This window comes from Anopheles stephensi, chromosome 3 (genome assembly GCF_013141755.1).
Source record: "Anopheles stephensi strain Indian chromosome 3, UCI_ANSTEP_V1.0, whole genome shotgun sequence".
Taxonomy (NCBI): Eukaryota; Metazoa; Arthropoda; class Insecta; order Diptera; family Culicidae; genus Anopheles; species Anopheles stephensi.
The window spans coordinates 2,461,826-2,484,678 of record NC_050203.1 but is presented as its reverse complement, the minus strand read 5'-3'; the positions used below and the strand labels follow the sequence as shown (position 1 = coordinate 2,484,678).

At 49.2% G+C, this 22,853-nt stretch overlaps 6 protein-coding genes across 25 annotated transcripts in view; 3 read left to right on the top strand and 3 right to left on the bottom strand.

The window, feature by feature from the left end:
* The first annotated feature begins 444 nt into the window (after window positions 1–444).
* LOC118512979 (protein melted) lies at window positions 445–18,174 on the top strand. 10 transcript variants are annotated; one of them, XM_036058224.1, is made up of 8 exons: window positions 445–763; window positions 10,382–10,717; window positions 10,792–11,040; window positions 11,127–12,340; window positions 12,415–13,135; window positions 13,206–14,117; window positions 14,197–14,379; window positions 16,901–18,174. In XM_036058224.1, the coding sequence occupies exons 2-8, from the start codon at window positions 10,613–10,615 to the stop codon at window positions 16,973–16,975; spliced, it is 3,459 nt and encodes a 1,152-aa protein (XP_035914117.1). In that variant the 5' UTR covers window positions 445–763; window positions 10,382–10,612; the 3' UTR covers window positions 16,976–18,174. The 10 variants fall into 10 exon arrangements, with proteins under 10 accessions (XP_035914117.1, XP_035914118.1, XP_035914121.1 ...); XM_036058225.1 differs by having other exon boundaries at window positions 10,379–10,717; XM_036058228.1 differs by having other exon boundaries at window positions 445–772.
* LOC118512991 (malignant fibrous histiocytoma-amplified sequence 1 homolog) lies at window positions 2,412–3,444 on the bottom strand. Its single transcript, XM_036058247.1, has one exon. It carries the CDS (start codon window positions 3,418–3,420, stop codon window positions 2,425–2,427), a length of 996 nt encoding a protein of 331 aa, XP_035914140.1. The 5' UTR covers window positions 3,421–3,444; the 3' UTR covers window positions 2,412–2,424.
* LOC118512986 (toll-like receptor 6) lies at window positions 5,901–7,381 on the top strand. The gene is made up of 2 exons (XM_036058240.1): window positions 5,901–5,965; window positions 6,026–7,381. The coding sequence occupies exons 1-2, from the start codon at window positions 5,932–5,934 to the stop codon at window positions 7,333–7,335; spliced, it is 1,344 nt and encodes a 447-aa protein (XP_035914133.1). The 5' UTR covers window positions 5,901–5,931; the 3' UTR covers window positions 7,336–7,381.
* LOC118512987 (leucine-rich repeat-containing protein let-4-like) lies at window positions 7,595–9,367 on the top strand. 2 transcript variants are annotated; one of them, XM_036058242.1, is made up of 2 exons: window positions 7,595–7,852; window positions 7,957–9,367. In XM_036058242.1, exons 1-2 carry the CDS (start codon window positions 7,837–7,839, stop codon window positions 9,276–9,278), a joined length of 1,338 nt encoding a protein of 445 aa, XP_035914135.1. In that variant the 5' UTR covers window positions 7,595–7,836; the 3' UTR covers window positions 9,279–9,367. The 2 variants fall into 2 exon arrangements, with proteins under 2 accessions (XP_035914135.1, XP_035914134.1); XM_036058241.1 differs by having other exon boundaries at window positions 7,596–7,852; window positions 7,954–9,367.
* Window positions 14,789–16,508, bottom strand: LOC118512989 (46 kDa FK506-binding nuclear protein). The gene is made up of 2 exons (XM_036058244.1): window positions 16,322–16,508; window positions 14,789–16,018 (listed from the first exon to the last, which is right to left on the bottom strand). The coding sequence occupies exons 1-2, from the start codon at window positions 16,329–16,331 to the stop codon at window positions 14,931–14,933; spliced, it is 1,098 nt and encodes a 365-aa protein (XP_035914137.1). The 5' UTR covers window positions 16,332–16,508; the 3' UTR covers window positions 14,789–14,930.
* Window positions 18,175–18,323: 149 nt separating the features above from the next.
* The window catches only part of LOC118512977 (talin-2), a 55,363-nt gene continuing 50,833 nt past the window's right edge, over window positions 18,324–22,853 (bottom strand). For 8 of the 10 annotated variants that reach the window (XM_036058212.1, XM_036058214.1, XM_036058210.1 and 5 more), the window contains 2 exons: window positions 21,270–22,399; window positions 18,324–20,338 (listed from right to left, as the gene is read on the bottom strand). In XM_036058212.1, the coding sequence (XP_035914105.1) occupies window positions 19,687–20,338; window positions 21,270–22,399 (1,782 nt within the window). In that variant the 3' untranslated portion in view covers window positions 18,324–19,686. The remainder of the gene's footprint in view (window positions 20,339–21,269; window positions 22,400–22,853) is intronic. The other 2 variants (XM_036058218.1, XR_004906380.1) reach the window with 2 other exon arrangements.

Sequence of the window (22,853 nt, the reverse complement as noted above, 5' to 3'; positions counted from 1 at the left end):
TGAGTGAACTCTATTCAAACTGTACGAACAAATTAAAGTTACACATTACAACGGAATTACAGAACACCGGTTTTGGCTAGAACACAGCCTAACCCACCCAGTAACGGTTTGACAGGTGCGCGTATGAACGCGAACGAAAATGTTACTTGGGGGGTAGTTTGAAAAAGGGGTTGAATACAGTAAGCTACACAGCAACACACCAGTGCTGTCAGTGAAAATCGATGTGCTTGCTATGTTTCTCTTGCTGTTTTGTGTTTCTTAAAGTAGCTTAAGCTTAGCGGCAAGTAAGTCCAATATTTTCATTAATTATAGTTTCCTTTGCGAGTACGCAAAGGCTCTGATTTGCTTCAAATTGCTCTAACACGGAGACAGGGGAGTGTAAATAAAGCTGCCATCATCGTGTAGGTCACTGTGCTGTCACCCCTTTTTTGCAACACACCAACCACACGCACACACTCTCGCACGGTCGCGAGTGGAGGAAACATATCTTCCTGAGATCACCTCACAACAAAACCGAGATCGGGTTCAATCCCGTGCCAGAATTAGGTGAAAAGCACGGCCACAGGTGTGATGGTGACAAAGCAGTGTGTGTAATCCTGTCCAGCTGAAGACAGCGCTCCCAGAGCAAACAGCAAACGGGGCTGGTCGCTGGTCGTCGTGCATTTCGTACAACCTGTACACCGTTGGGGTGTGCGGCGGTGGTTGTTGGGTTGGGTGGTGACCGACGCGTGAAAGAAGAAAGTCGTGAAGTGATATTCCGAGGGTGAGATATGTGAGAAAGAAGATCAAGATCGGTGTTGGTGGAGAAAAAACAAGCAAACGGTGCGTGCGTGCGTGCGTGCGTGAGTGAGTGAGAGGGTGCGTGTGTAAAGTGCTTATTTATATTCACGCCGCTAGGAAGAGGCGCAGCACTCGGGTTGTTTTCTTCCCTGTCCGCGCCTGTTGATGATGATGTGTCCATCGCGAGTGGACGGCTAAAGTGGTTCGGTTGGGGTGCGGGAGGCGGTTGCGGTGGGCGGAAGGGAGGGTGGGCTTTTTGTGCAGCATACCAGAGGTTAAAAAGAAGTGGTGCGCAAAGGTGAAAACGTTCGTCGTGTTTACAAATATTGTGCTTTTCACACACAAACACACACATTGTGCAGTGTTGTTCTGTTTGGAGCATTGTGACTGCCCGTTGTGCCTACTTCTTCATGCTTGCTGGTCACGCATCACAGAATAGCCGCTACACAAAAGGGTGAGTAATGATTGATTTTGCTATTCGATTTCGGTAAGGGGTTGAGTTCTTTGGAGCCTTCGAAGTATGGGCCAACTACCACTTGTAACACTATCGGCTGCAACTTGATCTGCAAAGTCGCTGCGTTGACCTGATCGAACTGGTTAGGGCGGCCACTTGTTGGAATGCGGTTGGGCTCTGCACATGCATACTAGCCACCGCGGGAGGTAGGAGGTTTGAAAACGATCGTGCGTATGTCGAAAAGCCACCACACCTTACGAGTGATCAACCATTAGGCTTAGGACAGTCTTCATTGGCATTAGAACGAATGTTAACGATTTGGCTTCTCTTGTACAGAAAAAAACGAGCACATTGAGTTAAAATCGATGTGTGTATTGCCCACTTTTGCCCTCTACATTCACAGTCACCAAAGTCTCCGAATGTGGGTCACAACAAACCTCCAAATCCCGCCAACACCGCTTCATCTCCGGTGCCATTTGCTCGGTTTCCTCTTGTGTGTGGAACTTGTTTTTCTTGCGTCCGTCGTTGCCTTTTTTGCCACGCGAATGAAAGAAAGCTAGACATTGAGGTGGGGGAAGATGGACCGGATTTTGTGTGGCTTCCGTTATGTAGTTGCCGTTGGTTCTGGACATCACTTCAAACGGGAAGCTTCAAAGAACGCGTATGTAGAACTATTCGGCAGGGAAGAGATTCCGTTTCCGATCGTTTTCATCGAAACTGAAGTCTTAAAGAAAACCCCGAAGCATCGTTTCCCCGGATGGAACAGAAGACGGTGTGGTTTCGCTCGTGGGAGGTTCTGTTCGGTGCGGTACATAAATATGCATTACGAAAACCGGATTTGAACGAGAAGAATATTGATCAGCACCGGTGGGCTGTGCCGGGAAAGAGTTTTCTAACGGACTGCAGAGTAATAGAAGAAATGAAGCGAAGTTGATAGCTATCCGTACTTGCTAGACATAAATTTGGTTCTTTGCGTGGATAGTATGACATACACAACCTCGGGAGGGTCTTTATCTAGCCTCGAACTTATAGGCATTACTTACTCCTCCCCCCCCGATGCTAGACAGTCGAAACGATATATTTCCAAATAATAACTAGCTATGAATATCTGAGCTCTCTGTCAGCGAGATAGTGCAGTCAAGATCGCTTCCAGTTACTCTTTTTAATCGACCGACTGATCGGTTGCTACCTCACCAACAGCAGATCCAAGCATTCTCCTGCACCATTAGTCTTCCCTCGGGACAACTCTGGTTCGTTGCCAAACAACCATAATTTCTGCGCACCAAATCATCCGGATGGACACGTTTTAACCAGGCGCAAGACCAATTGTTATAGCGCAGAATCATCATTTGGTCCATGGCGGGGAATCGCATGAAAGCATCGCCCAGCTCCGTCAGCTGATTGTGATCCACATCCAACTCCCACAAGTTTGGCATACCCCAGCGGGAAATGTCCAGCACGGTGAGCCGGTTGTGGGCTAGCTGCAGTCGCTCGAGTGGAACGCGCAAATGTCTCTGGGCGGTGGTTACACTCGCCAGTTCGTTAGCGGCCAGATTCAGATCCCGCAGCTGGGTGAGGTAGATATCGTCCATGCGGAAGCTGTGCAGCCGATTGAACGAGAGATCTAGCATGTCCATCCGCCACATCGTTTGCCATTCGATCGGAACCGACGTAAGGCGGTTGTTGTTGCAGAAGAGATACCTCATATAAGGCATCTGCCAGCTGGTGCAGTTAAGCGTTGCGAGCTTGTTGTGACGTATGGACAGCTCTTCCACCACGGGCAATGCTAGGTCCGGGGGGAACTCCTCTATCCGGTTGTTGTCCAGCACCAGACAGTGGAGCTCTTTTAGTGCGTGCAAAACATTCCGGTCCACGTGACGTATTTTGTTGTGAGTAAGATAAAGCCTATTAATAGGAAGTACCACACCGGCAGGAAGCTCCACTATCGACACTATCTGGTTGTGGTTTAGGTCGAGATCACGCAACGCCGGCAGCTGTACCAAATCGTTCAGATCTAGATGCTTTATGCGGCAGGACCTTATAATCAAACACAGCAGACGCGGCGCATTGCGGATCGTTCTAGGTACACTGACCAAGGCACATTTTTCGATGTGGATCAGATTCACCTTTACATTGTGCTCAATGAAGACGTACCGCAGCTGGGGAGCCTTGTGGAGCACATACATTTCGTACGAGCTGTTGTCGGGTATCGTGAAGCTGATCTGGTCGTAGCTAGGTGTCGTGTAACCGTTAGCAGTCGCCTGAATCACTAAGTTCGAGCCCGATCCACACACCTTGCTAGCTAGCGGCACTGCATGAACGTTTTTCCTGCATTGCAAGAAGCGTATAGACAGTGCGGTTGAGCTGAAAAAGATCACCAGCAAACTAGAAAGCGATCGGAAGCGGTCCTGATACTGCAACGGCTAGAGCCACGCGCAGGTTGGAACTTACTGGAGAGACTTCTGCACATCCATCGAGCGGCTGTAAACAGAATGAAGTGCGATGGGGATTGGCCCCAGCAACTCAAACCAAAGGAGGTATTTAAATTGAAACATGATAATTCGCCACGTCCCGCGATACATTTGATCCCACCAGGTACAAATCGTTCTCCAGAACATTGTCATCGTTGGTTTGTGCACATTATAATGTAATTTAACGTGTAACAGCATTTTAATGGAAGCGGTGAAAACATTCACTTAGTTAAACAGATCTACAAGCTATCTGCTTCTTCCATTAGCTTACGTGCGTGCTATAAAGCTTACGAATATCAGCATTGAAGCATGACTATCGCTCGCGGTAAGAACTACACCTCGTAACCGTTCTAAACGACAGCTTTGTTAACGGCAATGCTTTGTTAACAGCTTTCTGGATAGTACTCATTTGCTGCTACCAACTGGAGATGCACGGCTGCGAAGAGGATTGCATCAGTCGTTACTACCAGGCGTGTGAGACCGGCACCATCAACATGACCTCGGATGCGGGATGGAAGAAACTGCTGAGGATCGTCGAAAAGGACACAGGGGTCCATGTCCAGAAACTGATCGTACCCATCAGTCCTTCGGGACAGTTTCTGCAACGAATAACCCACCTCTTTGATAGGGTCATGTATGTAAGCTATCGCGAGCCCACCTTCCACATCCCGGAGGGTAACACGATCGAGGAAATTGTGATCATGAGCGCCGAAGGTCTTAACGCGATTGTCGCCGGACCGAACACACACCTGGATACGCTAAGCATTCAGCAATGTACGTTGAATCGTTTGCCGCAGACGTTGCCCAAAATGGTGGGCATCAAATTGCTTTCCATTACAATGTGCATGCTGGCCGGGCTTCGACTAGATGTGCTGGTAGAAAACCAAAATCTAATCTCCCTGGATTTGTCCTACAATCAAATACGGCAAATATTTCCAGTCAGTAAGCGCTCGGGCAAGACGATCAGCCTCAAAAAGCTGATCCTTACCGCCAATCAATTGGACCATCTAGATATGAGCATATTTGCATCGATGTCCCAGCTCGAAAGTCTCCAGCTTATGCACAACCGTTTGACTCATCTGGAGCTATCGACACCGCTCATTCTGCCGCAACTGAGATCCATCTATCTTTTGGATAATCTGCTCGTATCGATTGACCTGCGGAATGCAACGCTTCCGAATTTCTCCATGCTTTCGGTCACCGGCAATGCTATGTACCGGATGCCACTGTTACCGAAAGCATTGCCCCAATTTGATTACATTGCACTCAGTGAAAACAATCTGACCCGTGTGGACTTAAGCTATTTCCGACCGTACCGGCAGCTGAAAAACATTTACCTGTCGTCCAATCAAATCACCACGGTACTTACTTCATCTCCCGTCAAACTGCCGGCTCATCTGTTGCGACTAGAACGAAACAAGATCCAGTCGATCAACTTCACGGGGTGTGATATGCCAAACATAACGGTACTGAATCTGGCATACAATCGTCTTACGGCAGTGCCGCCTGTGTTTGACCGCTATCCAAAGGTGCAACTGACGATGGATGAGAATCCGCTCAGGTGTGACGCACTGCTGCCCTACAAGGATACGCTTCAGAGTGGACGGTTGCTAAAAGATTCGAAATCGATTTCATGGACATGCAATACGCCATCTTCGTTTCCTATTAGCGAAAAAATAAAGGTATGCTGCGTCGGTTGAACGCAAACCGGGATGAAGTCAACTTTGCATGGGTCATCGAGCTCCTGTCGCAGGCCAAGGATAAGATATTGATAGCCTAAAGTGAGTGAGTATGGGAAGTGATAATAAGCAGTTGTTCAAGGTAGGCTGTATCTGGCACGATGGTGATGTCGGACAACTCCGCCATATTCTACAATCAGGTTTCGAGAGTATTAAGACATTCAGATACCGTAACATGGAGTCAGAAGTTTGATAACTCGATGGTTATAAAATAGGCGAGCCAAAGCGTTTTTTAACAGCAATATATCCCCCTTTTCGATAGAAACAAAAAAAACTATCGATGGATACGATTCGAATGTATTTCGGTACTTCGGACAATTAAGTCCGGTTTGTGACGATTTATGGGTTATTACTTTACCCATTCAATTACTAGGTAATTTCATGCTGATGTTGGTCACATAAAGTTGCTTAAATAGATATCGTATATATCGCAGCAACTGTAGTAAGTGAGCGGGTGCCGGTACCTGCTGCTGTGTCCAGTTTCGAAATGATCATCGCTCGTGGAAGAAAACAGTTCCAGGGTGAGTTGCCGACGCAGTGCGCATTTGCGATGATACGAAAACTTCCACTCTTTTCGTTAGCATTCTGTTGGTGGATTCTGTCTATCTGGTGCCAAATGAAGCTGCACCTATGCAACGGACAATGCATCAGCCGTACCTTTTACGTCTGCGATGCCGGTGTGATCAACATGACCACGGACGGAAGGCTGAAGCTGACGCAGCTAGCTGAAACTGAAACGGTCGTCTACGTTCAGAAGCTGATGGTAGCCATCAGTCCATCGGGACCGTTCCTGGCGACGATTGGCAACTTGTTCGATTCCATCACGTATGCTTTCTACCGGGAACCTACTTTCCTCGTACCGGCGGAAACCATTATCCAAGACATCTATTTCATGCGTGCATCCAATCTGCGTGCGTTCATAGCCGGACCGAACACACGCCTAGCAAGCCTTCGAATTGAACAGTCCGCGTTGGATCGTTTGCCGCCGACTTTGCCCAAAATGACACGCTTGCAAACGCTCGTCATAAAGAGTGGTATGCTGTCCGCACTACGGCTCGATATGTTGATAGGAAACCAGAATCTAACCACCCTCGAGCTGTCGTACAATCGGATACAGCAAATATTCCCAATCACCGGCCGGCCGGGTACGACGCTGAGCATCGTAAACTTGGAGCTTATGGGCAACCAGCTGGAACACTTAGACATGAGCGTATTTGCATCGATGGCAAGCCTCGAGCTACTTTACATTTGGGAAAATCGCTTAACACACCTGCAAGCGTCGGTACCGGTCACCATCGGCAAGCTGTCCACACTCGACGTCACTCACAACAAGCTAGCATCACTCGATCTGAGAAATCTAACGCTTCCAAACCTCGCCACACTATCGCTTGGACGCAACGCGTTCAGGCAGCTGCCAGTGCTTCCCAAAACGCTGCCGGCACTTCAACATCTGTCACTCAATCACAACAATCTGACACAGATGGATTTGAGCAACTTCCGCTCGTACCGAACACTGACCCAGCTATACGCTGTATCCAACCAAATCATCACGGTGCGTACCTCAGCTCGCGTAACGCTACCTATCGTTTGGTTGAATTTCAGCGGCAACAGGATCACCTCATTCAACATCACCGGGTGTGACATGCCAAACATTACTTCAGTGAATCTGGCCAACAATCGTCTCACGATGATCCCTCCGGCCGTTAAACGATACCCAAAAATGCGGCTATCGATGGACGGGAACCCGCTCGGCTGCGACACTCTGCTGCCTTACAGGAACGAGCTGCAGAGTTCCCGTCTTAGGAAGGATCAGAGATCTCTCTCACTACCATGTGATACGACATCTTCGTTTTTATTGGATGAACAAATTAAGGTGTGCTGTGGTGGCTGAAGTCGTTTGTTTGTAAGTAATTTGGCGATCGATTGCATACATTCAAAATCGGAACTAGCAAACATAATTCATATTTGTTGAGAATCTCCCGAAAGCATGCGAGGAAATTTGACTTATGACATTGCACTTGGTTCAAACAACGGGGTTAAAGCACCCGAATGTACTAGACCGATAATTTCATATAAATTGCACTTCATTAGCAGACCAACGGAGCTTGTTTTGCAAAAGATAGAGAGAGAGAGAGAGAGAGAGAGAGAGAGAGAGAGAGAGAGAGAGAGAATGCTGCGCACGTTTGCAAATTGTATTATAAGCTCGTAGAGTGTCTTAATGACTTATCTGTACGGTCGGGAAATTTGCCGCTAGATAAAATTATAATGACATTTAGTATTGCATTGTAGCTCCATAGTCAGGTTAGGCGTAAATAGTTGGATTGGAGCACGTTTTCCAACAGTAGTGGCACGAGTGTTATAAACAGTGGTTGCCTTTGGAAGCATTCCAGTAATGGCTGTTTTGTATGGTAAGCATTCAAATACCCTAACTGTGGTGGTGATATCCCAGCTCCGGCGGCACTAGTAATTTGAGCCATCCTTATCATTTTCCATCCATCCATCCATCCAGCAGCACTGTTGGTCCTGGCGATTCTGACCCACATTGGACTGCGCCCCTGCCTGGCCCAATGTCTGGACCCGCAGTCGTTCACGTGCAGCGTCGGTGTAATCAACATGACCTCGGACGGCGCCGCCAAGCTACGTAGAACCATCGACAGCGATGTCGAGGCGTTCTGGATGGTATTAACCATCGACAAGCTGATTGTCAGTAGCAGTGGCTCGGGTCCGTTTCTACAGCGCATTGCCGGCTTCACTGATCAGATTACGTACCTAGTTTATCGCGAGCCTGTATTCCAGATTCCCGAAGGTAACACGCTCTCCGATATCGATATTTACAATGCGGGCAGCTTACGTTCGCTGGTCGCAGGGACGAATCGACACCTGAAACAACTATCCGTGGAGACCTGCATGCTAGATCGAGTGCCACCGACACTCGCGCAGATGATTGCACTAGAGAACCTGAACATCCAAAACTGCGCCCTGACAGCACTTCGCATGGATGTGTTTGCGAACAATCCGAACCTCTCCATAATATCCCTGTCGCGGCATCAAATACGGCAGATATTTCCTTTTACCTCGCCACCGAAACAGAGACTAATCGTGGCGCACCTCGATCTAGCCGCGAACCAGCTGGAACGTCTGGACATGGCCGCCTTTGTCCATATGCCAGACCTGGAAAGGTTGGACGTGCGGGGAAACCGTATCTTGCGCGTGGAAGCGACCTCACCGGCAACGTACGAGTCACTGCTACGACTATCCATTACGTTTAACAAAATTTCGTCGATCGACTTACGCAACCTTACCCTTCCGTCGCTGAGATCGTTCTACTTGGACGATAATGAGCTCACGCAAATTCCCACAGTTTTGGGACGGATGCCTCAACTGCGCTACTTCGGCATCGATCGAAACAATCTCACCCAGCTGGACATGAGTGTGTTTAGACGGTTTGAAAATCTGTCCGCCATCTTTGTGAATGAAAACAATATCGAGTCCATTCGCACCTCGTCCCCCGTCACGCTGCCCCTGCTCGATCTGCTGACGTTCGAGAACAATCAGATTGCGTCGGTAAACTTTACCGGCTGCAACTTCCCGTCGATGCACCTTGTTTCGTTCTTGAACAATAAGCTGACCGCAGTCCCACCGCTGTTTCAACGGTTCAACAGTACGCGCATGTCGGTCGAATGGAACCCGATTAGATGTGCCAACTTGGCGACGTTTAGGGCGCGGTTCGTGGGGGGTCGTCTGTACGCCAGTACCGGTAAGACGCAGTCCGACTGTTTAACGTCATCCATGATAGAGCTAACAGAAAACGTGAAAGGATGCTGCGTCGCTTGAGCCGGCACCGATCCGACATGCGGCCTACTATGTGTTGGAGGCATCCTGCAAGATGAAGCATAAATAAAATCGCACAAACTCAGGAATAAGTACTGCTTTACTATCCAATGGTTAGGAAAACCTCTCCGGGCGCTAGGTACTTCCTACAGCACTTGCGGCCGGTAAGCAAAGAACTCATCTGATTGTATAGGGATCCACCAGCTTCCCCAGCTGTTCCAGCGCCCTTCCTTCGTGGCATTCGATCAAACAAGAGATGCGCTACACACCACACTTCTTGCGCTATTCCAGGGCGTAGTTATTTATAATGATGATGCAATCGGTTACTCATCATCGGCAAACAATTATATCGGTTCCCGGGTTCCCGTACCAATGCCCGAAGCTTCACTGATGCCGGTGTTGAAAGTATTAAGATGCTTCTCGTCTGCGGGAGCCGCAAGCGAAACGAGAGTGATCTTATTAGCGTTTCCAGTGTACGGAGCCCCAAGCCTTCCAGAAAAATGGGTGTCGATGAACTCGTGACGGTGTTGCATAACTGTTGGTAGAGAGAGCTGGCTTCCGACCATAACCAAGAACTCTAAAAATTTTTGCTTTAATTTTACTGACATAATCGTCCGCTTTAATGTAATCACAATTATGATTAAGGTATTCTTACGAACCGATTAAACTATACGTAGTAGAATGAGTACAAAGAGGCATTCAGGCCGCCCTCGTTTTCTTCGTTCCTTTAACCTTTGTGCCTAGCCGACAATCATCGATTCTAATGTAGAGGAAAAAGTTATTTTAATACTTTAGCTCAAGTGTACATCCTATTAAGTATTGTTTTGTTTTCTTCATTTTCAGATCTCTTGGCAATAATAACCCTCTGATGAGCAGCAAGCATAATGGCAGCTTAAGAAAACTGCATACAAAATTGCATCGATCGAATGAAAGCAAAGCCATTTGAAGCGCATCCTTTCGCCCTTTTTTCTTTTGCCTTTCAACGGCTAATGAGTTTTCTTTGTGTGAAAACCCGTCAAGCTTTTGAGCGACGGAAGCACAAAACCACCGTTGCTTCCCCCTTCCTTATCTGCCTCGTTTTCATATTCTTACTTCCTTCCTAGCAGTGGTCAGTGCAAAATCTAAACCAAGGTGAGAGGTAACGTGTGATAGAAGAACATGTACAAACATCCGCAATAAAAGACGCCCCGTGTCGTGTGGCAACCGAATCGGGATGCCGTACCACCGGACTCCTTCCTTGTGAGAGAGAGTGCTGCAATTGAAACAAAACGCGGGGACCTTACCCTACCACATAAGGCGACGCAAAGGCAAAGGGAGCAAAACGGGAGCAAACAAACATGCACGACCTATTTACAACCGTCCTGTCCAAGCGGGATCTGTCCCGGGCCGGTGAACTGTTTTCCATCGCCGACTACGAGATTGTGAACGATCTGACCGACGTGGTAAGTGTTGAAAGCGCACCCGGATTCTTCTGATTCCGAAATAAAAACTGATTTCCCTCCCTGCTATCCGACAGCTGGAAGAGATCTCATCCATCATCTCTCACGAGGACTATCTGCACAACAGCAACGACCAGTCGGTAATCGAAATCTGCATCAACCGGGTAACGTCCTGCATCAAGAAGACGCACACGATCGAAAAGCACTGTGCCGGGCTGGTCAGCCTGCTGGAGACATGCCTTCGCTATAATCTGCAACCGACGGGGAAGGATGTGGATCCGCCACACGCGAAAATATCGTCCGACATCATTTCCAGCATCTTCCTGGTACGGCCTATTCTCCGCCTGGCAGTCGACACGATAACCCCCACCAAATGACACAACGCTCTATGGATCTCTTTTTCTCCCGGCAGAACTACAACAAGCAGGTCGTGATGGAGGTTACCTTACCGGTGGCGGTCAAGTTTCTCAACCAGGGAAACCTGGAGCTGTCCCGTAACCTCGCCAGCTACCTCTCATCGGCCGCCATCGAGTACTCGTACCTTCTGTCGCCACACGTGCACGTCATCCTGGAATCGCTGCTCGGTGGCAACTACGGCCTGTGCCACGTGCTGTCCCAAATCTACGAAGCAACACCCGACCCCATCAACGATGCTGGGCCAAAGTTTGTGGAAATCGTGCCACGGTGCGAGCTGCAGGAGCAACTGGTCATTCTGCAGCTGCTCGTCACGATCGCCAAACTGAAACCTTCCTGTCTGACTGAAAGCATTCCCTGTCTGCTAGAGCTGGCCACGACTCGTCCTCCGTTATCGGCAGCAGCACTACTGGTGCTGCTCAAGCTAGCCGAATCGAAACCGATTAAACTGGCCGAATATACGGAAGCGTTCAAGCTGATCGCTCACACCGTTCCGCAGACGGTGGGTTTCGCAGCACAAATCCTCTCCGCGATCGGACGGTGCGGGAAGGACCGCGCGCAGGTGGCGCTGGACTTTGTGCTGGAGCATTTGCCGCGTGCCGATCGGCCGCTGCAGACAATTCTGCTCAACGAGGCTACGAAGCTGTGCACGAAGTATCCGGTTCTGTTTACCGACAAGGTTACCTCGGTCGTACGGCAGCGGCAGCTAAGCAACAACAGTCAGATCAAGCAGACTGCGTCCGGGGGTGTGACGATCGTGAATCTAAACTCGTCCGCTACGCTTCCCACGCCTGCAGCTCTCGGGACAACGGCGAGTCCCGCGTACGCTAGCAGTGTTCACGGAAACGGAGGCTCCGCTAATGGGCCAACCGCTACGGGGGCTGCCACGCTGGGTAACAGCTCCGTTGGCTACAACCAGCAGCATACACTCGACCATGGACGGCCTATAGTGTCGAAAACACCGAACGTGGCCATTATAAGCAACGGACATACGCACGCAGCAGGCGGCACGATGATGTCGACCACCGTCATCAACACCTCGAACGGAACGACACTCAGCTCGACCATTCATCCGGCACTGCTTACCAACTTCATGAACGCGGCAAACGGTGTGCCCAGCAGTGGTGGTGGTACGTCCACGTCAACTAGCGCCACCACAGGGACAGTAGTCAATGGATCTTCTGTCGTCTCTCCAACGCCACATCACACGGGGTAAGCATACGGCATCCGGACGATCCTTTCCCTGGTCAAGTCAATGTCCTGATGTATGTTTTCCTTCCTCCCAGCTACACCCGCAATCGTCCGAAGCTCGGGGATTCGCGCAGTACCGGCCGGCTTCATTCTGGTGGTGGTGGTGGCAACAAGAGTACGACTCGTCTTAACAACGCCGGCGGGTCGATGGGCGGACTGCACAAATCGCGGCTCGGTTCGTCGCAACTCATCAATCAATTCAACGGTGACATCGGAACTGGCGTATCGATTGATCCGGAAAAACCGACAGCCGTTGGTGGTGGTGGCGCTAACGGCGGCCCGTCGACGGTGGACGGTGGTTCCACTGCGCACAACATTATCATGCACAGCAACAGCCACCATTCGAGTGGCAATGTCGCTATCAAGGGAATGATGGCCAGCAGTGGAAGTGGAGGCGGTTTGCTGGGGAACTCGATTCCTCCCCCGCTTAGCCAGCACGTGACGATCACGGGCGAGAACAAGTGGGGCATACCGCAGACGAAGATAACATCGTGTGGCGTCACCGTGACGACGTCTCCGACCCGTGCTCCCCGGCCATATTCGCACGGTCCGAGCAATACGCTCATGGGCTCAACCGGCGCACTCGGTGGGAAGAGTTCGCTCGGCGGGCTGAACCAATCCACCGGATCGATCGGCATCCAGGTGCACCATGCGTCCCCAGCGTCGCCGACCATGTTCAACAACCATTCGCAGCAAACGTCGCCGCAGCTGACCACCACGCTGTCGCTTCATTCGAGCGACGATCCAAGCAATCAGGTAGGCGCATCGGATTCGTTGCTCGATCGAACACGCTGAGCATCCTCTCCCGTTTGTTCTCCCGTTTTAGGTTATTGTATCTGGTCCCGCAACCGTAACAACCCGGCCCCGCAACAATGATAACCGCAGCGTAACGATCCTCAATGCTTCCTCCACCACGACACGCATGAGCGTGTTCGAGCCGTACCCGATGCGGGACACCATTCAACACTTCTGCGAGAAACATCTGGACAAGATCAAATCGTACACGGAGGCGGTAGCGCACCGTATTCCACCGCCGGCCAAATGCATCATCGAGGAGCGGCGGGCGAAAAAGATGGCCAAGCTGCACTTCGCCTGCCAGGTGCGCGGTCCCCACTGTCTCTACTCGCGCACCATGTTTACGATGCGTACGCGCAACCCGCGCACCTGGATCCATCTGATGTTTCTCGATCTGCAGGCACGGGCCGGCAAGAACGCGCTCAGCAGCTGGGATCCGAGCGTAAGCCGCCTCAAACACTGCTGGGACACGCTCAAGTGTGAAAATCGAACGTTCATCACGCTAGTGACCAGCGCGTTCCCGAACGGCAAGGAGCAGGAAGCGCTCGTGAACGAACTGCGCCACGCCGGTTTCTTTGACGTGTTCGAAATGGGCCCGGTGACACTCGGGCCGGGCAGTTCCCCGGCAGGCACAACCACCGGCGAAAGCCAGCCGGTTGGTGGTGCGTCCGGCACCACTTCCGGCGTAGGTTCTACGTCCGGCGGTGATGCGAGTGCCGCGTCCAACGGTGGCAGCTCGGAAGATCTGGAAGTGTTCCAGTGGGGTTGCTTCCTTTGTCACCATCCGGAGAAGGCGATCGGGTTTCTGCACGGCAACAACCAGCCGGTGATCGAAGGCCAGCTGAAGGAGAAGAAGGGCAAATGGCGACTGTTCCGGCGATGGCGTACGCGGTACTTTACTCTGTCCGGTGCGCACCTATCGTGCAAGGGATCGGTCAGTGAGGTACGTGTTCCCGTGCTCGTAGAAGCCCACGAAAACTGTACTGTACGGAAATCGCTTGCTTTTTTCTCATTTCCCCCAGGCCGGTGGTGAAAGCATCGACGTGAACCAGATCCGGTCGGTGAAGGTGTCCCGGGGCGCACGCAACATCCCGAAGGCGTTCGAAATCTTTACCGGCGATCAGACGCTCATCCTCAAGCCGAAGGACGGTAACAAGGCGGAAGAATGGGTGCAGTGCTTGAGCATCGTGCTGGCGCACTCACAGGTGGGATATGATACTAATGTTAGGTTATGTTTTGCTTAAGATTGTTGCAATAACTAAGGATTGGAGCGCATAAACACACAGTGCATGAATACTATACGGAACACTAAAAGGGCTCACAATCCGCTTACCTTACTTGCCGGAAGTTTATGTTGGTGGGTTTTGCTCGGTTCGTAACTTCACTTTTGTTGCGCACTCTCGAGTGTCGCTAATCGAGCTGGCATTGAAAATCACTGTGCTGTTTTTCACCCAACACTACGCTTACTTGGATGCTGTTTTGTTCTGCCAGCAACAGACCGTTGCTAATACGCTTGCTGTGCCGGCTTCGACTGAATTGAGGTTATGATGCTGAAATTTTATTTTCCTTGTCCAATCATGACGTTGAATTCAATCGCAAAAACTCACACCAATGTACTGTTGTGTTTACATACCGAGCAGCACACGCTTAATGCTGCCCGTTTGTTGTGATTTTTTTTATTGGAGAAATAATGGATTTTACAAGATTATTTATGGATATTTGCTTAAAAATAAACCCGCTGCTACTTCACCGGCACTTAGAAAACCTTCTTCAGCTCGACCTCAAACACGAGCGTACTGCAGGGCGGAATGACCGGCGGGCTACCCTTCGTACCGTAGGCCAGCTTGTGTGGGATGACCAGCCGTCGCTTGCCTCCCACCTTCATTCCGGCCACTCCCAGATCCCAGCCCTTGATTACCTCGCCACGTCCGAGGGCAAACTTCAGGCCCGGGCCCTTGCTGGTGCTGTCGAACACCTTGTTGTTCGACTTCAGCCGGCCTTCGTAGTACACCGCAATCTTTTTGCCTGGTTTGGCTTCCGGTCCGTTTCCGACCTTCAGATCCTCCACCATCAGCCCATCCTGGAGCGTGCGAACGGCACCCTTTTTCTGCTGCTCCTGCTTAGCTCCGGTAGCCGCTTCCTTGGCGGCCTGCTTGGCGTTTCCATTTTGCGCGGACTTGGCGTCGTTGGTCAGTTTGGCCTGCTTAGCTTTGGGCTGTTCGTCCTCTTCCTCTTCGTCATCCTCGTCGCCGTCTTCATCATCTTCATCCTCGTCGTCTTCGTCATCATCGTCGTCATCGTCGTCATCATCTTCTTCTCCATCCTCATCCTCATCATCGTCATCGTCGTCGTCGTCCTCTTCTCCGTTCATGATGCTTTCCTCCAGCATGGACTCGGTGAATGTGGCATCGTCCTCATCGCTATCGTCCGACACTTCGCCCGAAGCAATCTTTTTGGCCACCTTATCCTTCGCTACCTGCTTCGCGCTACGCGGCTTTCCATTCGTGGCCGGCACACCCTCTTCCTCATCCATCTCCTCCTCCTCTTCCTCCTCACCATCGTCCAGCTCGTCCTCCATACCGTCCGGGAGCACGTTGCCGGTAAGATGCACCACACCCTGGCCCTTGGTGGCGAAGCTGATCTTGTCCCCGATGGCAAACTCCTGGTCCAGCACGGCCTGCGGAATCGTTTTGTTAAGCGTGCACAGCAGATAGGTGATGTTTTCGGTCGTCAGCATAACCTGCACATCGCCGCTGCTGTCGGTGAGATCGAGCGCCGCATGGGTGAGATGGAAATCCTGTTCCAACTCTTTGTAGTATTTTTTGCCGGGTTTCAAAATCAGACCTGCGGGGAAAGGGATAGCGAAGGAGGGCAAGCAGGGAGAACGCATTGTAGTGTAAGGTCGCAAATGATTGTTCGCGCCCCACGTGCTTTCGGCGTGGGTCGAAAAGCGGGTTGCTTTTGCGGCGAACTGTTCTCGCTGCAACACAAAAGCTGCCTGCTTCACAGAAACACGCACACACACGCACGCACATGGCGGCCATCATTCAATGAAGTGCCGGCAGGGCAGGCAAGAGCGACAGCCTTTTCCGTGCAATTCGATTGGTTTCATGGAATATGCACGAAGCATCCATTAATTTCACTTACCCCAAAACATTTTGATGCGCAGTGCTTCAGTTATATGGCAGAAACAGAAAAATGTGGGACAGCTTTCGCTCGGTGCAAAACACACTTGGCCAAGGAAACACACAGCAGACACGGACAGAAGCTGGAACGGAACAACGTGCTCAATCGCGTTCTGTGAAGGTATTGAGCGTCTGACAGCTGGATTGAGGCGGGCTAGTATCGAACCCGTCTGTGCATAAACGCGCCCGTGGACTGAACCGAAACCAAGGTTCAAGCAGGCGAGGTGTGCTCGAAGCAAATATAAGATCTACATTTTTTAACCTTGATTTGGTTGAATTTGTGGAAAATGCATGAAACTGTGGTGGAGTACTTTTGCTTGAATTGCTTGAAAATGCTTTTTAGCAACCACCAGCTTTGGTCGGCGGTTTTTTTGTTGTTGTTGTTGGTTCAAACATGGTGTGAAGATGTTCGAACAAAGAGTTTCGAAATCAAATTCGCGCGCAAACCGCGTTTTGATCACATTTTCGAATGTCTCTTCCCGAGCAACTGAAAATGAGCATGTATTTTAATGATTTTTCCTTCCTCTCTGTTTCTTTCCAGGCACGAGACAGTCCAACGACACGCACCAACAGCCTTCCGGCGCGCAGTATTGGAAACAGTCGGACAGTTTTCTGAATGCCAACGCGACCCCAATTCCTGACCATTAAGCATTAAGCAAACGTGTGACGAACGAAAAGACAGAGAGGTTCTTAAGACGATCCAAATGGCCAATATCGGTGGGAGTAACGAAAATCGAATTTAAATCGGTAGGAGTAGGTTAGCAAAAGACTTGACCGCAAAAGGAACGAAGATACTTCCAAGTGCATTTTATCAGTGGATAATACATAAGTACGCTGCAACCAGAAGGATGCAGGCAAGATTTCATATCGCACTCCCCATACAAAAGCCAACGCATTAGCAACGCGGAGCAAACAATCAAACCCTATGGCTGTCATCTTTACGATACACATATATGATCCTATCTTAATATATATATCATGTGTCTTTTTTTTGCTTACTTTTGTACCAGGTGTAAAATGATGCGAGTGAGATAATTGTACTTAAGTAGGTACATAGAGTTGAGGCGAAAGTAGAAACCGATACGTCCGGAAGTGAAACGATTTAGTGAGAGAGAGCGAGAGAGAGTGAGAGACAGACATACAGAGAGCTTACATACATATGATATACATTATTTTGGTAAATAAGTTAACGGAAGCCACGTGTTCAGCTCAATTAAAGAGATTTTTCCTTGCTTTTACATTCTACGAACGTGTGACGTTGTCGTTTTGTGACTTGTTTCGTTTAGTCGTGGGCCAGTTGCCAGTGGGCAGAAGTGAATAAAAAACACACACACCACACCACCACCAGCTGGCCACATTTTTTATACTATTGAAAAGTACTTTGAAAACATAGTTTTTACAAATATACATACACACGCACACACGTGTTTCAAAACGTTAACTTCCTTCCTGTGTGTTTGAGATTGTGGTTTTCTTACTGACGCTTCGATGACCGGTGGCGGAACCAAACATGAGGTGGCCAGGGATACCGAGGGCACCCCTTAACTACAAGTTCACTCCAGGCCGATGACAATAGGATGTACAGCGTTTCTTTCACACAATAAACAACAGAAGCACAAACGCCAAAGGTTGGGTGTTAAATTTACTGTTCCGTTTCATGGTTCTTTATTCTCGCTTTCTTACTTTTTGTGCTGCTTTCCTTGTGATTAGCCCCCCCCCCAGAACGGGATGTGCCGAAAACGAAACGAAGAGCAAACGAAAAGTGTACGTAGCAAGAAAGCAATAAACCACCTACCTAAAAGCATGTAAAACCGCTTCTTCAATTGGAGACAATGCATTAGAAAACAAAAAAAACCGAACGTTTTCAAAATGATTTGAAATCGATACTTGTTGCGTGTACAGTTAAAATACAAACACTAAATACTAAAACGGGGTTTTGACTATTATTAAGAAGCACTTTTCCGTTTCCAATTTTTTGTTTGCTTTGCGTGTTAAGTAAAATTCTAATATAATAAAACAAAAACATTCTGGTTTTTAGTTAATCGATTAAAAAACACGGCAAATAATAGCAAATTATCAACAACAGAAAAAAAAAACTAAATATATGCTTACACTTCTCTTCGTTTTTGGTTGCTTTACAAGAGCAACGCGCAAAGAAAGCGAAACAAAAAGACTAAGATTTTCACTCATTGGCCTAATGGTGGGACGGTTAGTCCTCTCATGTGTTTAAACAACACGACGCGCATTTTCGCATTTGCCTAGTTTAGTATAACCATGTGTCCTTTTTTTGTTTGTTTTGTTTTGTGTGTTTTCGAGTGGAACCACTAAATTCCGCTCAACTAGTATGCGACTAAAAAACCTTAAGTGTACGGTTCAAGTGTTCAAGAAGTAATAGAAGTAGTAGAATTAGCGGTAATATAAGTAGTAGTAGTAGTAGTACAAGATACACAAAATGGCACTTCCGATCGATACAGCATTCAAATCCTTCGCACGCTGCGATTAAAAGGCGAGCGACAATCGTTGGCAATCGTTGGCATATACAGTCAATTAGTAGTAGTAGTAGTTGTAGTAGCAGCAGCAATCGTGGTCATAGTTACTACTCCGAACAAAATGGCCAGCTAAGACGCTACTATTTATACTGGCGGTAAGGAAAAAAGGCATCCGACTTGCAGTTTTGTTTTTCGCCGCCACTGTGCAGCAAGGCAACGGAAGGCAAACGGTAAGTATACTCGAGGCACATTAGTGAGTTTTCATGTGGAAACATTCTTCTCTTCCTTTTTTTTTTGTTGTTGTTGCTAACTTTCCTTCCTTCCTGCTAATCTTTCACCGTCCGTTAGTTAATCACACACACGCACGTACATATATGCTACACATACTAACATTTCGAATTAATATATTAAACTCTTGCTCTCTGTCTACTAAGTTTTAGGTTTTTGTTTACGGTTTTTAGTACTTTGCTGTTTTTTCTCCTGTTTTGCATTCGCTTTGCAAACAACAAACACGTGGCACTTGGGTGGCGGTTATTGCAAAAAACGTTTCTCCCAGAAGAAATTTTACAAAATCGTCTCGTCTCGTGTTCATAAATTACACACAAACGCACGCCCTTTCTACATGCTACCCTTACATGCTACAAACAGTTAAAAAAGTCAACAAACGAACCTTGCGGTTCGCACCGAGAGCCAAGGCCGCGAAGAAACAGAACGAAACAGTACATTAGGCTAGGCTTCATTAGTACCCTAAAGGGGAGCGGGGGGAGGGGATTGTTTTTGTTTGTTTTCGCTTTGTAACAGGGACGAACTACACACGCGGCATACGCACCGGGGCCGCTTACTTCCATTCCGGTCCGGGACCGCCAGTGCTGCCCGATTTCATCGTTGTCGACGACGACGAGGTGGAGGATGTCGTCATGTGGACCTTTTTGGTGTGGATGACTTGCTGTTGCTGTTGCTGCTGGTAGTGGTGCTCGCGGTGACCCTCCGTTATTACAGTGCCGCCCACATTGGTGGTCGCAATGGTTGCGCCACTGTCAAAGAGACTAACGTTACCATTTTTAATCGTCGGTACGGAAGGCACGGAGGTGTTGTTGTTGTTGGTGGAGGCGGCGGAGGAGGAGGAGGTGGTAGTGGTGCTGGTGGTGCGAAGGAAGTGTTGCTGTTGCTGCTGATGCTGCTGCTGCTGCTGTTGACGGAACTGTTGCAGCTGTTGTTGCGGTGAGCTAGCCATAGCGTTAGTGACATTTGCGGCGGGACTTGCGGCAAAGCTGCTAGTGCTAGTGCCGGATTGTGCCGGAGGGCTTGTGGCGGATTTGTTATAAAAACCATGGTTTGGTGACTGTGACTGCTGGTAGCGTTGCTGCTGCTGTTGCATGTCGTGGTTTTCTAGGTTAAGTTTAGCAAACTTCTGCTCCACAGTGGTTAGCGGGTTGGTTGGGCTTTGTGGATTAGTGTTATTGGCATTCTGAAAGACACGGGTTTCGTATCTGCGCGATGCACACGATGCGAGTGAAACAGAGACGGAGAGATAAAAAGAGAAAGAAAAAAACATTGGTTGTTTTAGTGGTTAGAGTTGGATGCTGGTGATTATGGTGATGCTGTAATACTACTTGATTTGTGACGCGTTACGCTCCCTGGCCGCCCAAGCTACTTTAATGCAGAGTGTTCGAGGATAAATCATTGGCATGATCATTTAGGGATCATGGCATACGTTTTGTATCGTAGCACCCGCCGTATAGATCGGCGTTGGAGACGCATTTCAAAGCACCGGGTGCTGTGATCGAAAGCTGCTAACCGCTTAAAGACTGGGAACGCTTGCTTTAGAGACCGGGAACGATTGTTCAGTAAAGTTCGCCTATCGAGCTCCTGATGAACTTGCCAATCGCGGATCCTCAATAATGTTGTTATTCCAAACTGTTATCAGGAGCAAATGTTAATCTTCTTTACTTCCCATTCACCGATGATGTTATTATGCACTTCTATATTTTCAAGAGAACAATTAGATAACGAAACGTTTTGTAGCAGGCAGTTCTACGCAACCAAGCTTAGATAGGTTCTGAGATGATTGATAATGATTCGATTAACATTCCCACACTACTACTCCATCACCTATCCCTACCCACGGTGGTTTTGGCCCAAAATGCTTTAGTCGCATGCTTTAGTCAGTTGTGGCACAAAATTAAAGGAATGTACAAAGAGACAGATGAGCAAAGCCCCACACAAGGGGCTCTGCAGGAAGAATTCATGCTCATTCGATGATGATGGTGGTGGTGGTGGTGGTACAACAACGGGTGATATTGGACACAAGGAGCAGAAGAGAGCATGAAAAGCTGGATGCCACTTTCCCAGCACCGAACGTTGGTTGTGGTTGCTTGTGTGTGTGTGTGTATTGATCCAAGAACCTCCTCCTATTCTTACCTGGTGGTGAATCCTTCGTACGTTTGGGGAGCTGGCGAGCTACCAGCCACACCTCCATTCGTGTGCGGATGTGTTGGGGATGACCGGAACGTGCTGAGCGGTTGCACCTTGTTCTGTAGATCCTGGACAGCGGCATCGAATTGAGTGCGGTTAAACTTGGAAGCGCTTAGGTTCGTATTCTCCACACGCGTCATGTCGTACGATCGATTCAGCATCGACGGCGACACCAAGGCTGATGGAGACTTTAGCGCATCCGACTGGTACGGCTTAGGGACGGCATTCGCAGTGAGCAGCTGATTGCCCGATCCGGGACGCTGGAAGCTGGGACTTGCCGGCGATGCAGACTGCTGTCCCAGGCGAGGCATAGTGCTTGCACCCTGACCCGGCGAAACGCCACCAAACGAGGAAGGTGAATAGGTTCCCGGTTTGGGTAGCGTTTGGGGTGGTTTCGGTGATGTCGACTGTCCATAGCCAGCGAATGGAGGTGGCGCAACACCACCTTCGTCGCTCTCGTCGGTCGTAAAACCACCGCCCAGCTTCTGCCGATACTTTGCGTGCCGGATGGCGATCAGCTTGTTCTTAGCCTCCTCGAGCTGCCGTTCGCGCATCAGAATCTCCGAGCGTGCATTAATTTCCTGAGCCATACCGTCCACCATGTTGCGATTCAGGCGCAGCGTGTGCTCCTCCTCACCCTCGATCGCTTGCTGAGCCGCCTGTACCAGTTTGTCGGTCGACTTGATGACTGCGTTACCGGCCGCCTGCAAACGTCGGCCCGTTTCGGAGTTCGGGTCTGACTTCACCTTGCACGCAATCAGCAGCTGAGCTGTGGAGCTGGCCACCTGTTTTGCGGAAGATATGAGCATCTCCTCAGTGCCGACGCCCTGCACGAGGTTTTGGGCCGCCTCGACGAGACTGTGTGTGGCGGCGGCTACGAGACGCGCGGCCGAAATCAATCCCTCTGACCATTGACCATCGTCCGAGGAGGTGAGCGGACGTTTCGCCACCTTGCCCTGGTCGATAAGCTCTCGCTGGGCGGCATTAGCAGCGCGAACGAGTGAGGAAGATGCCGCCATGATGGACTTGGCCGCTTCCAGAATCATTTCGTCAAAGTTTAGATTCTCGTCCGCTTCCTACAAGTAGAACGTGTGGCATCGTGACCGATTAATTTCATTCGCAAGAACATACATCTGAAGAAGGAAGCTATAAAATGAGTAAATATGTGTAGCTATGAATCACTTTTATTTATTTCCACAAAACGGAATAAAACCAATAAAATAAACAAATTTTCTACTCAAGCTACGAATCGAAAAACGGAACTAAAAACTGCAACAAAACGAAAAACGCAAACATAAGACGTGTTAGCTACACTCCCAATGGCATGTAGCAACAACAAAAAAAAAGAAACCCAACTCAAACAGATAGCAATAAAGGAATGAAATGAATCTACTTTAATAAAACAAATCAATCGCCACCAATCGTTTCACTTATTTCCACATTCGAGAAACATCATGTTTGCTCAGTAGTTTAGGTTTTGTTGCGTGCGTTTCCGATTTCCGATGACCAACGACAGTCACGGTAATAATA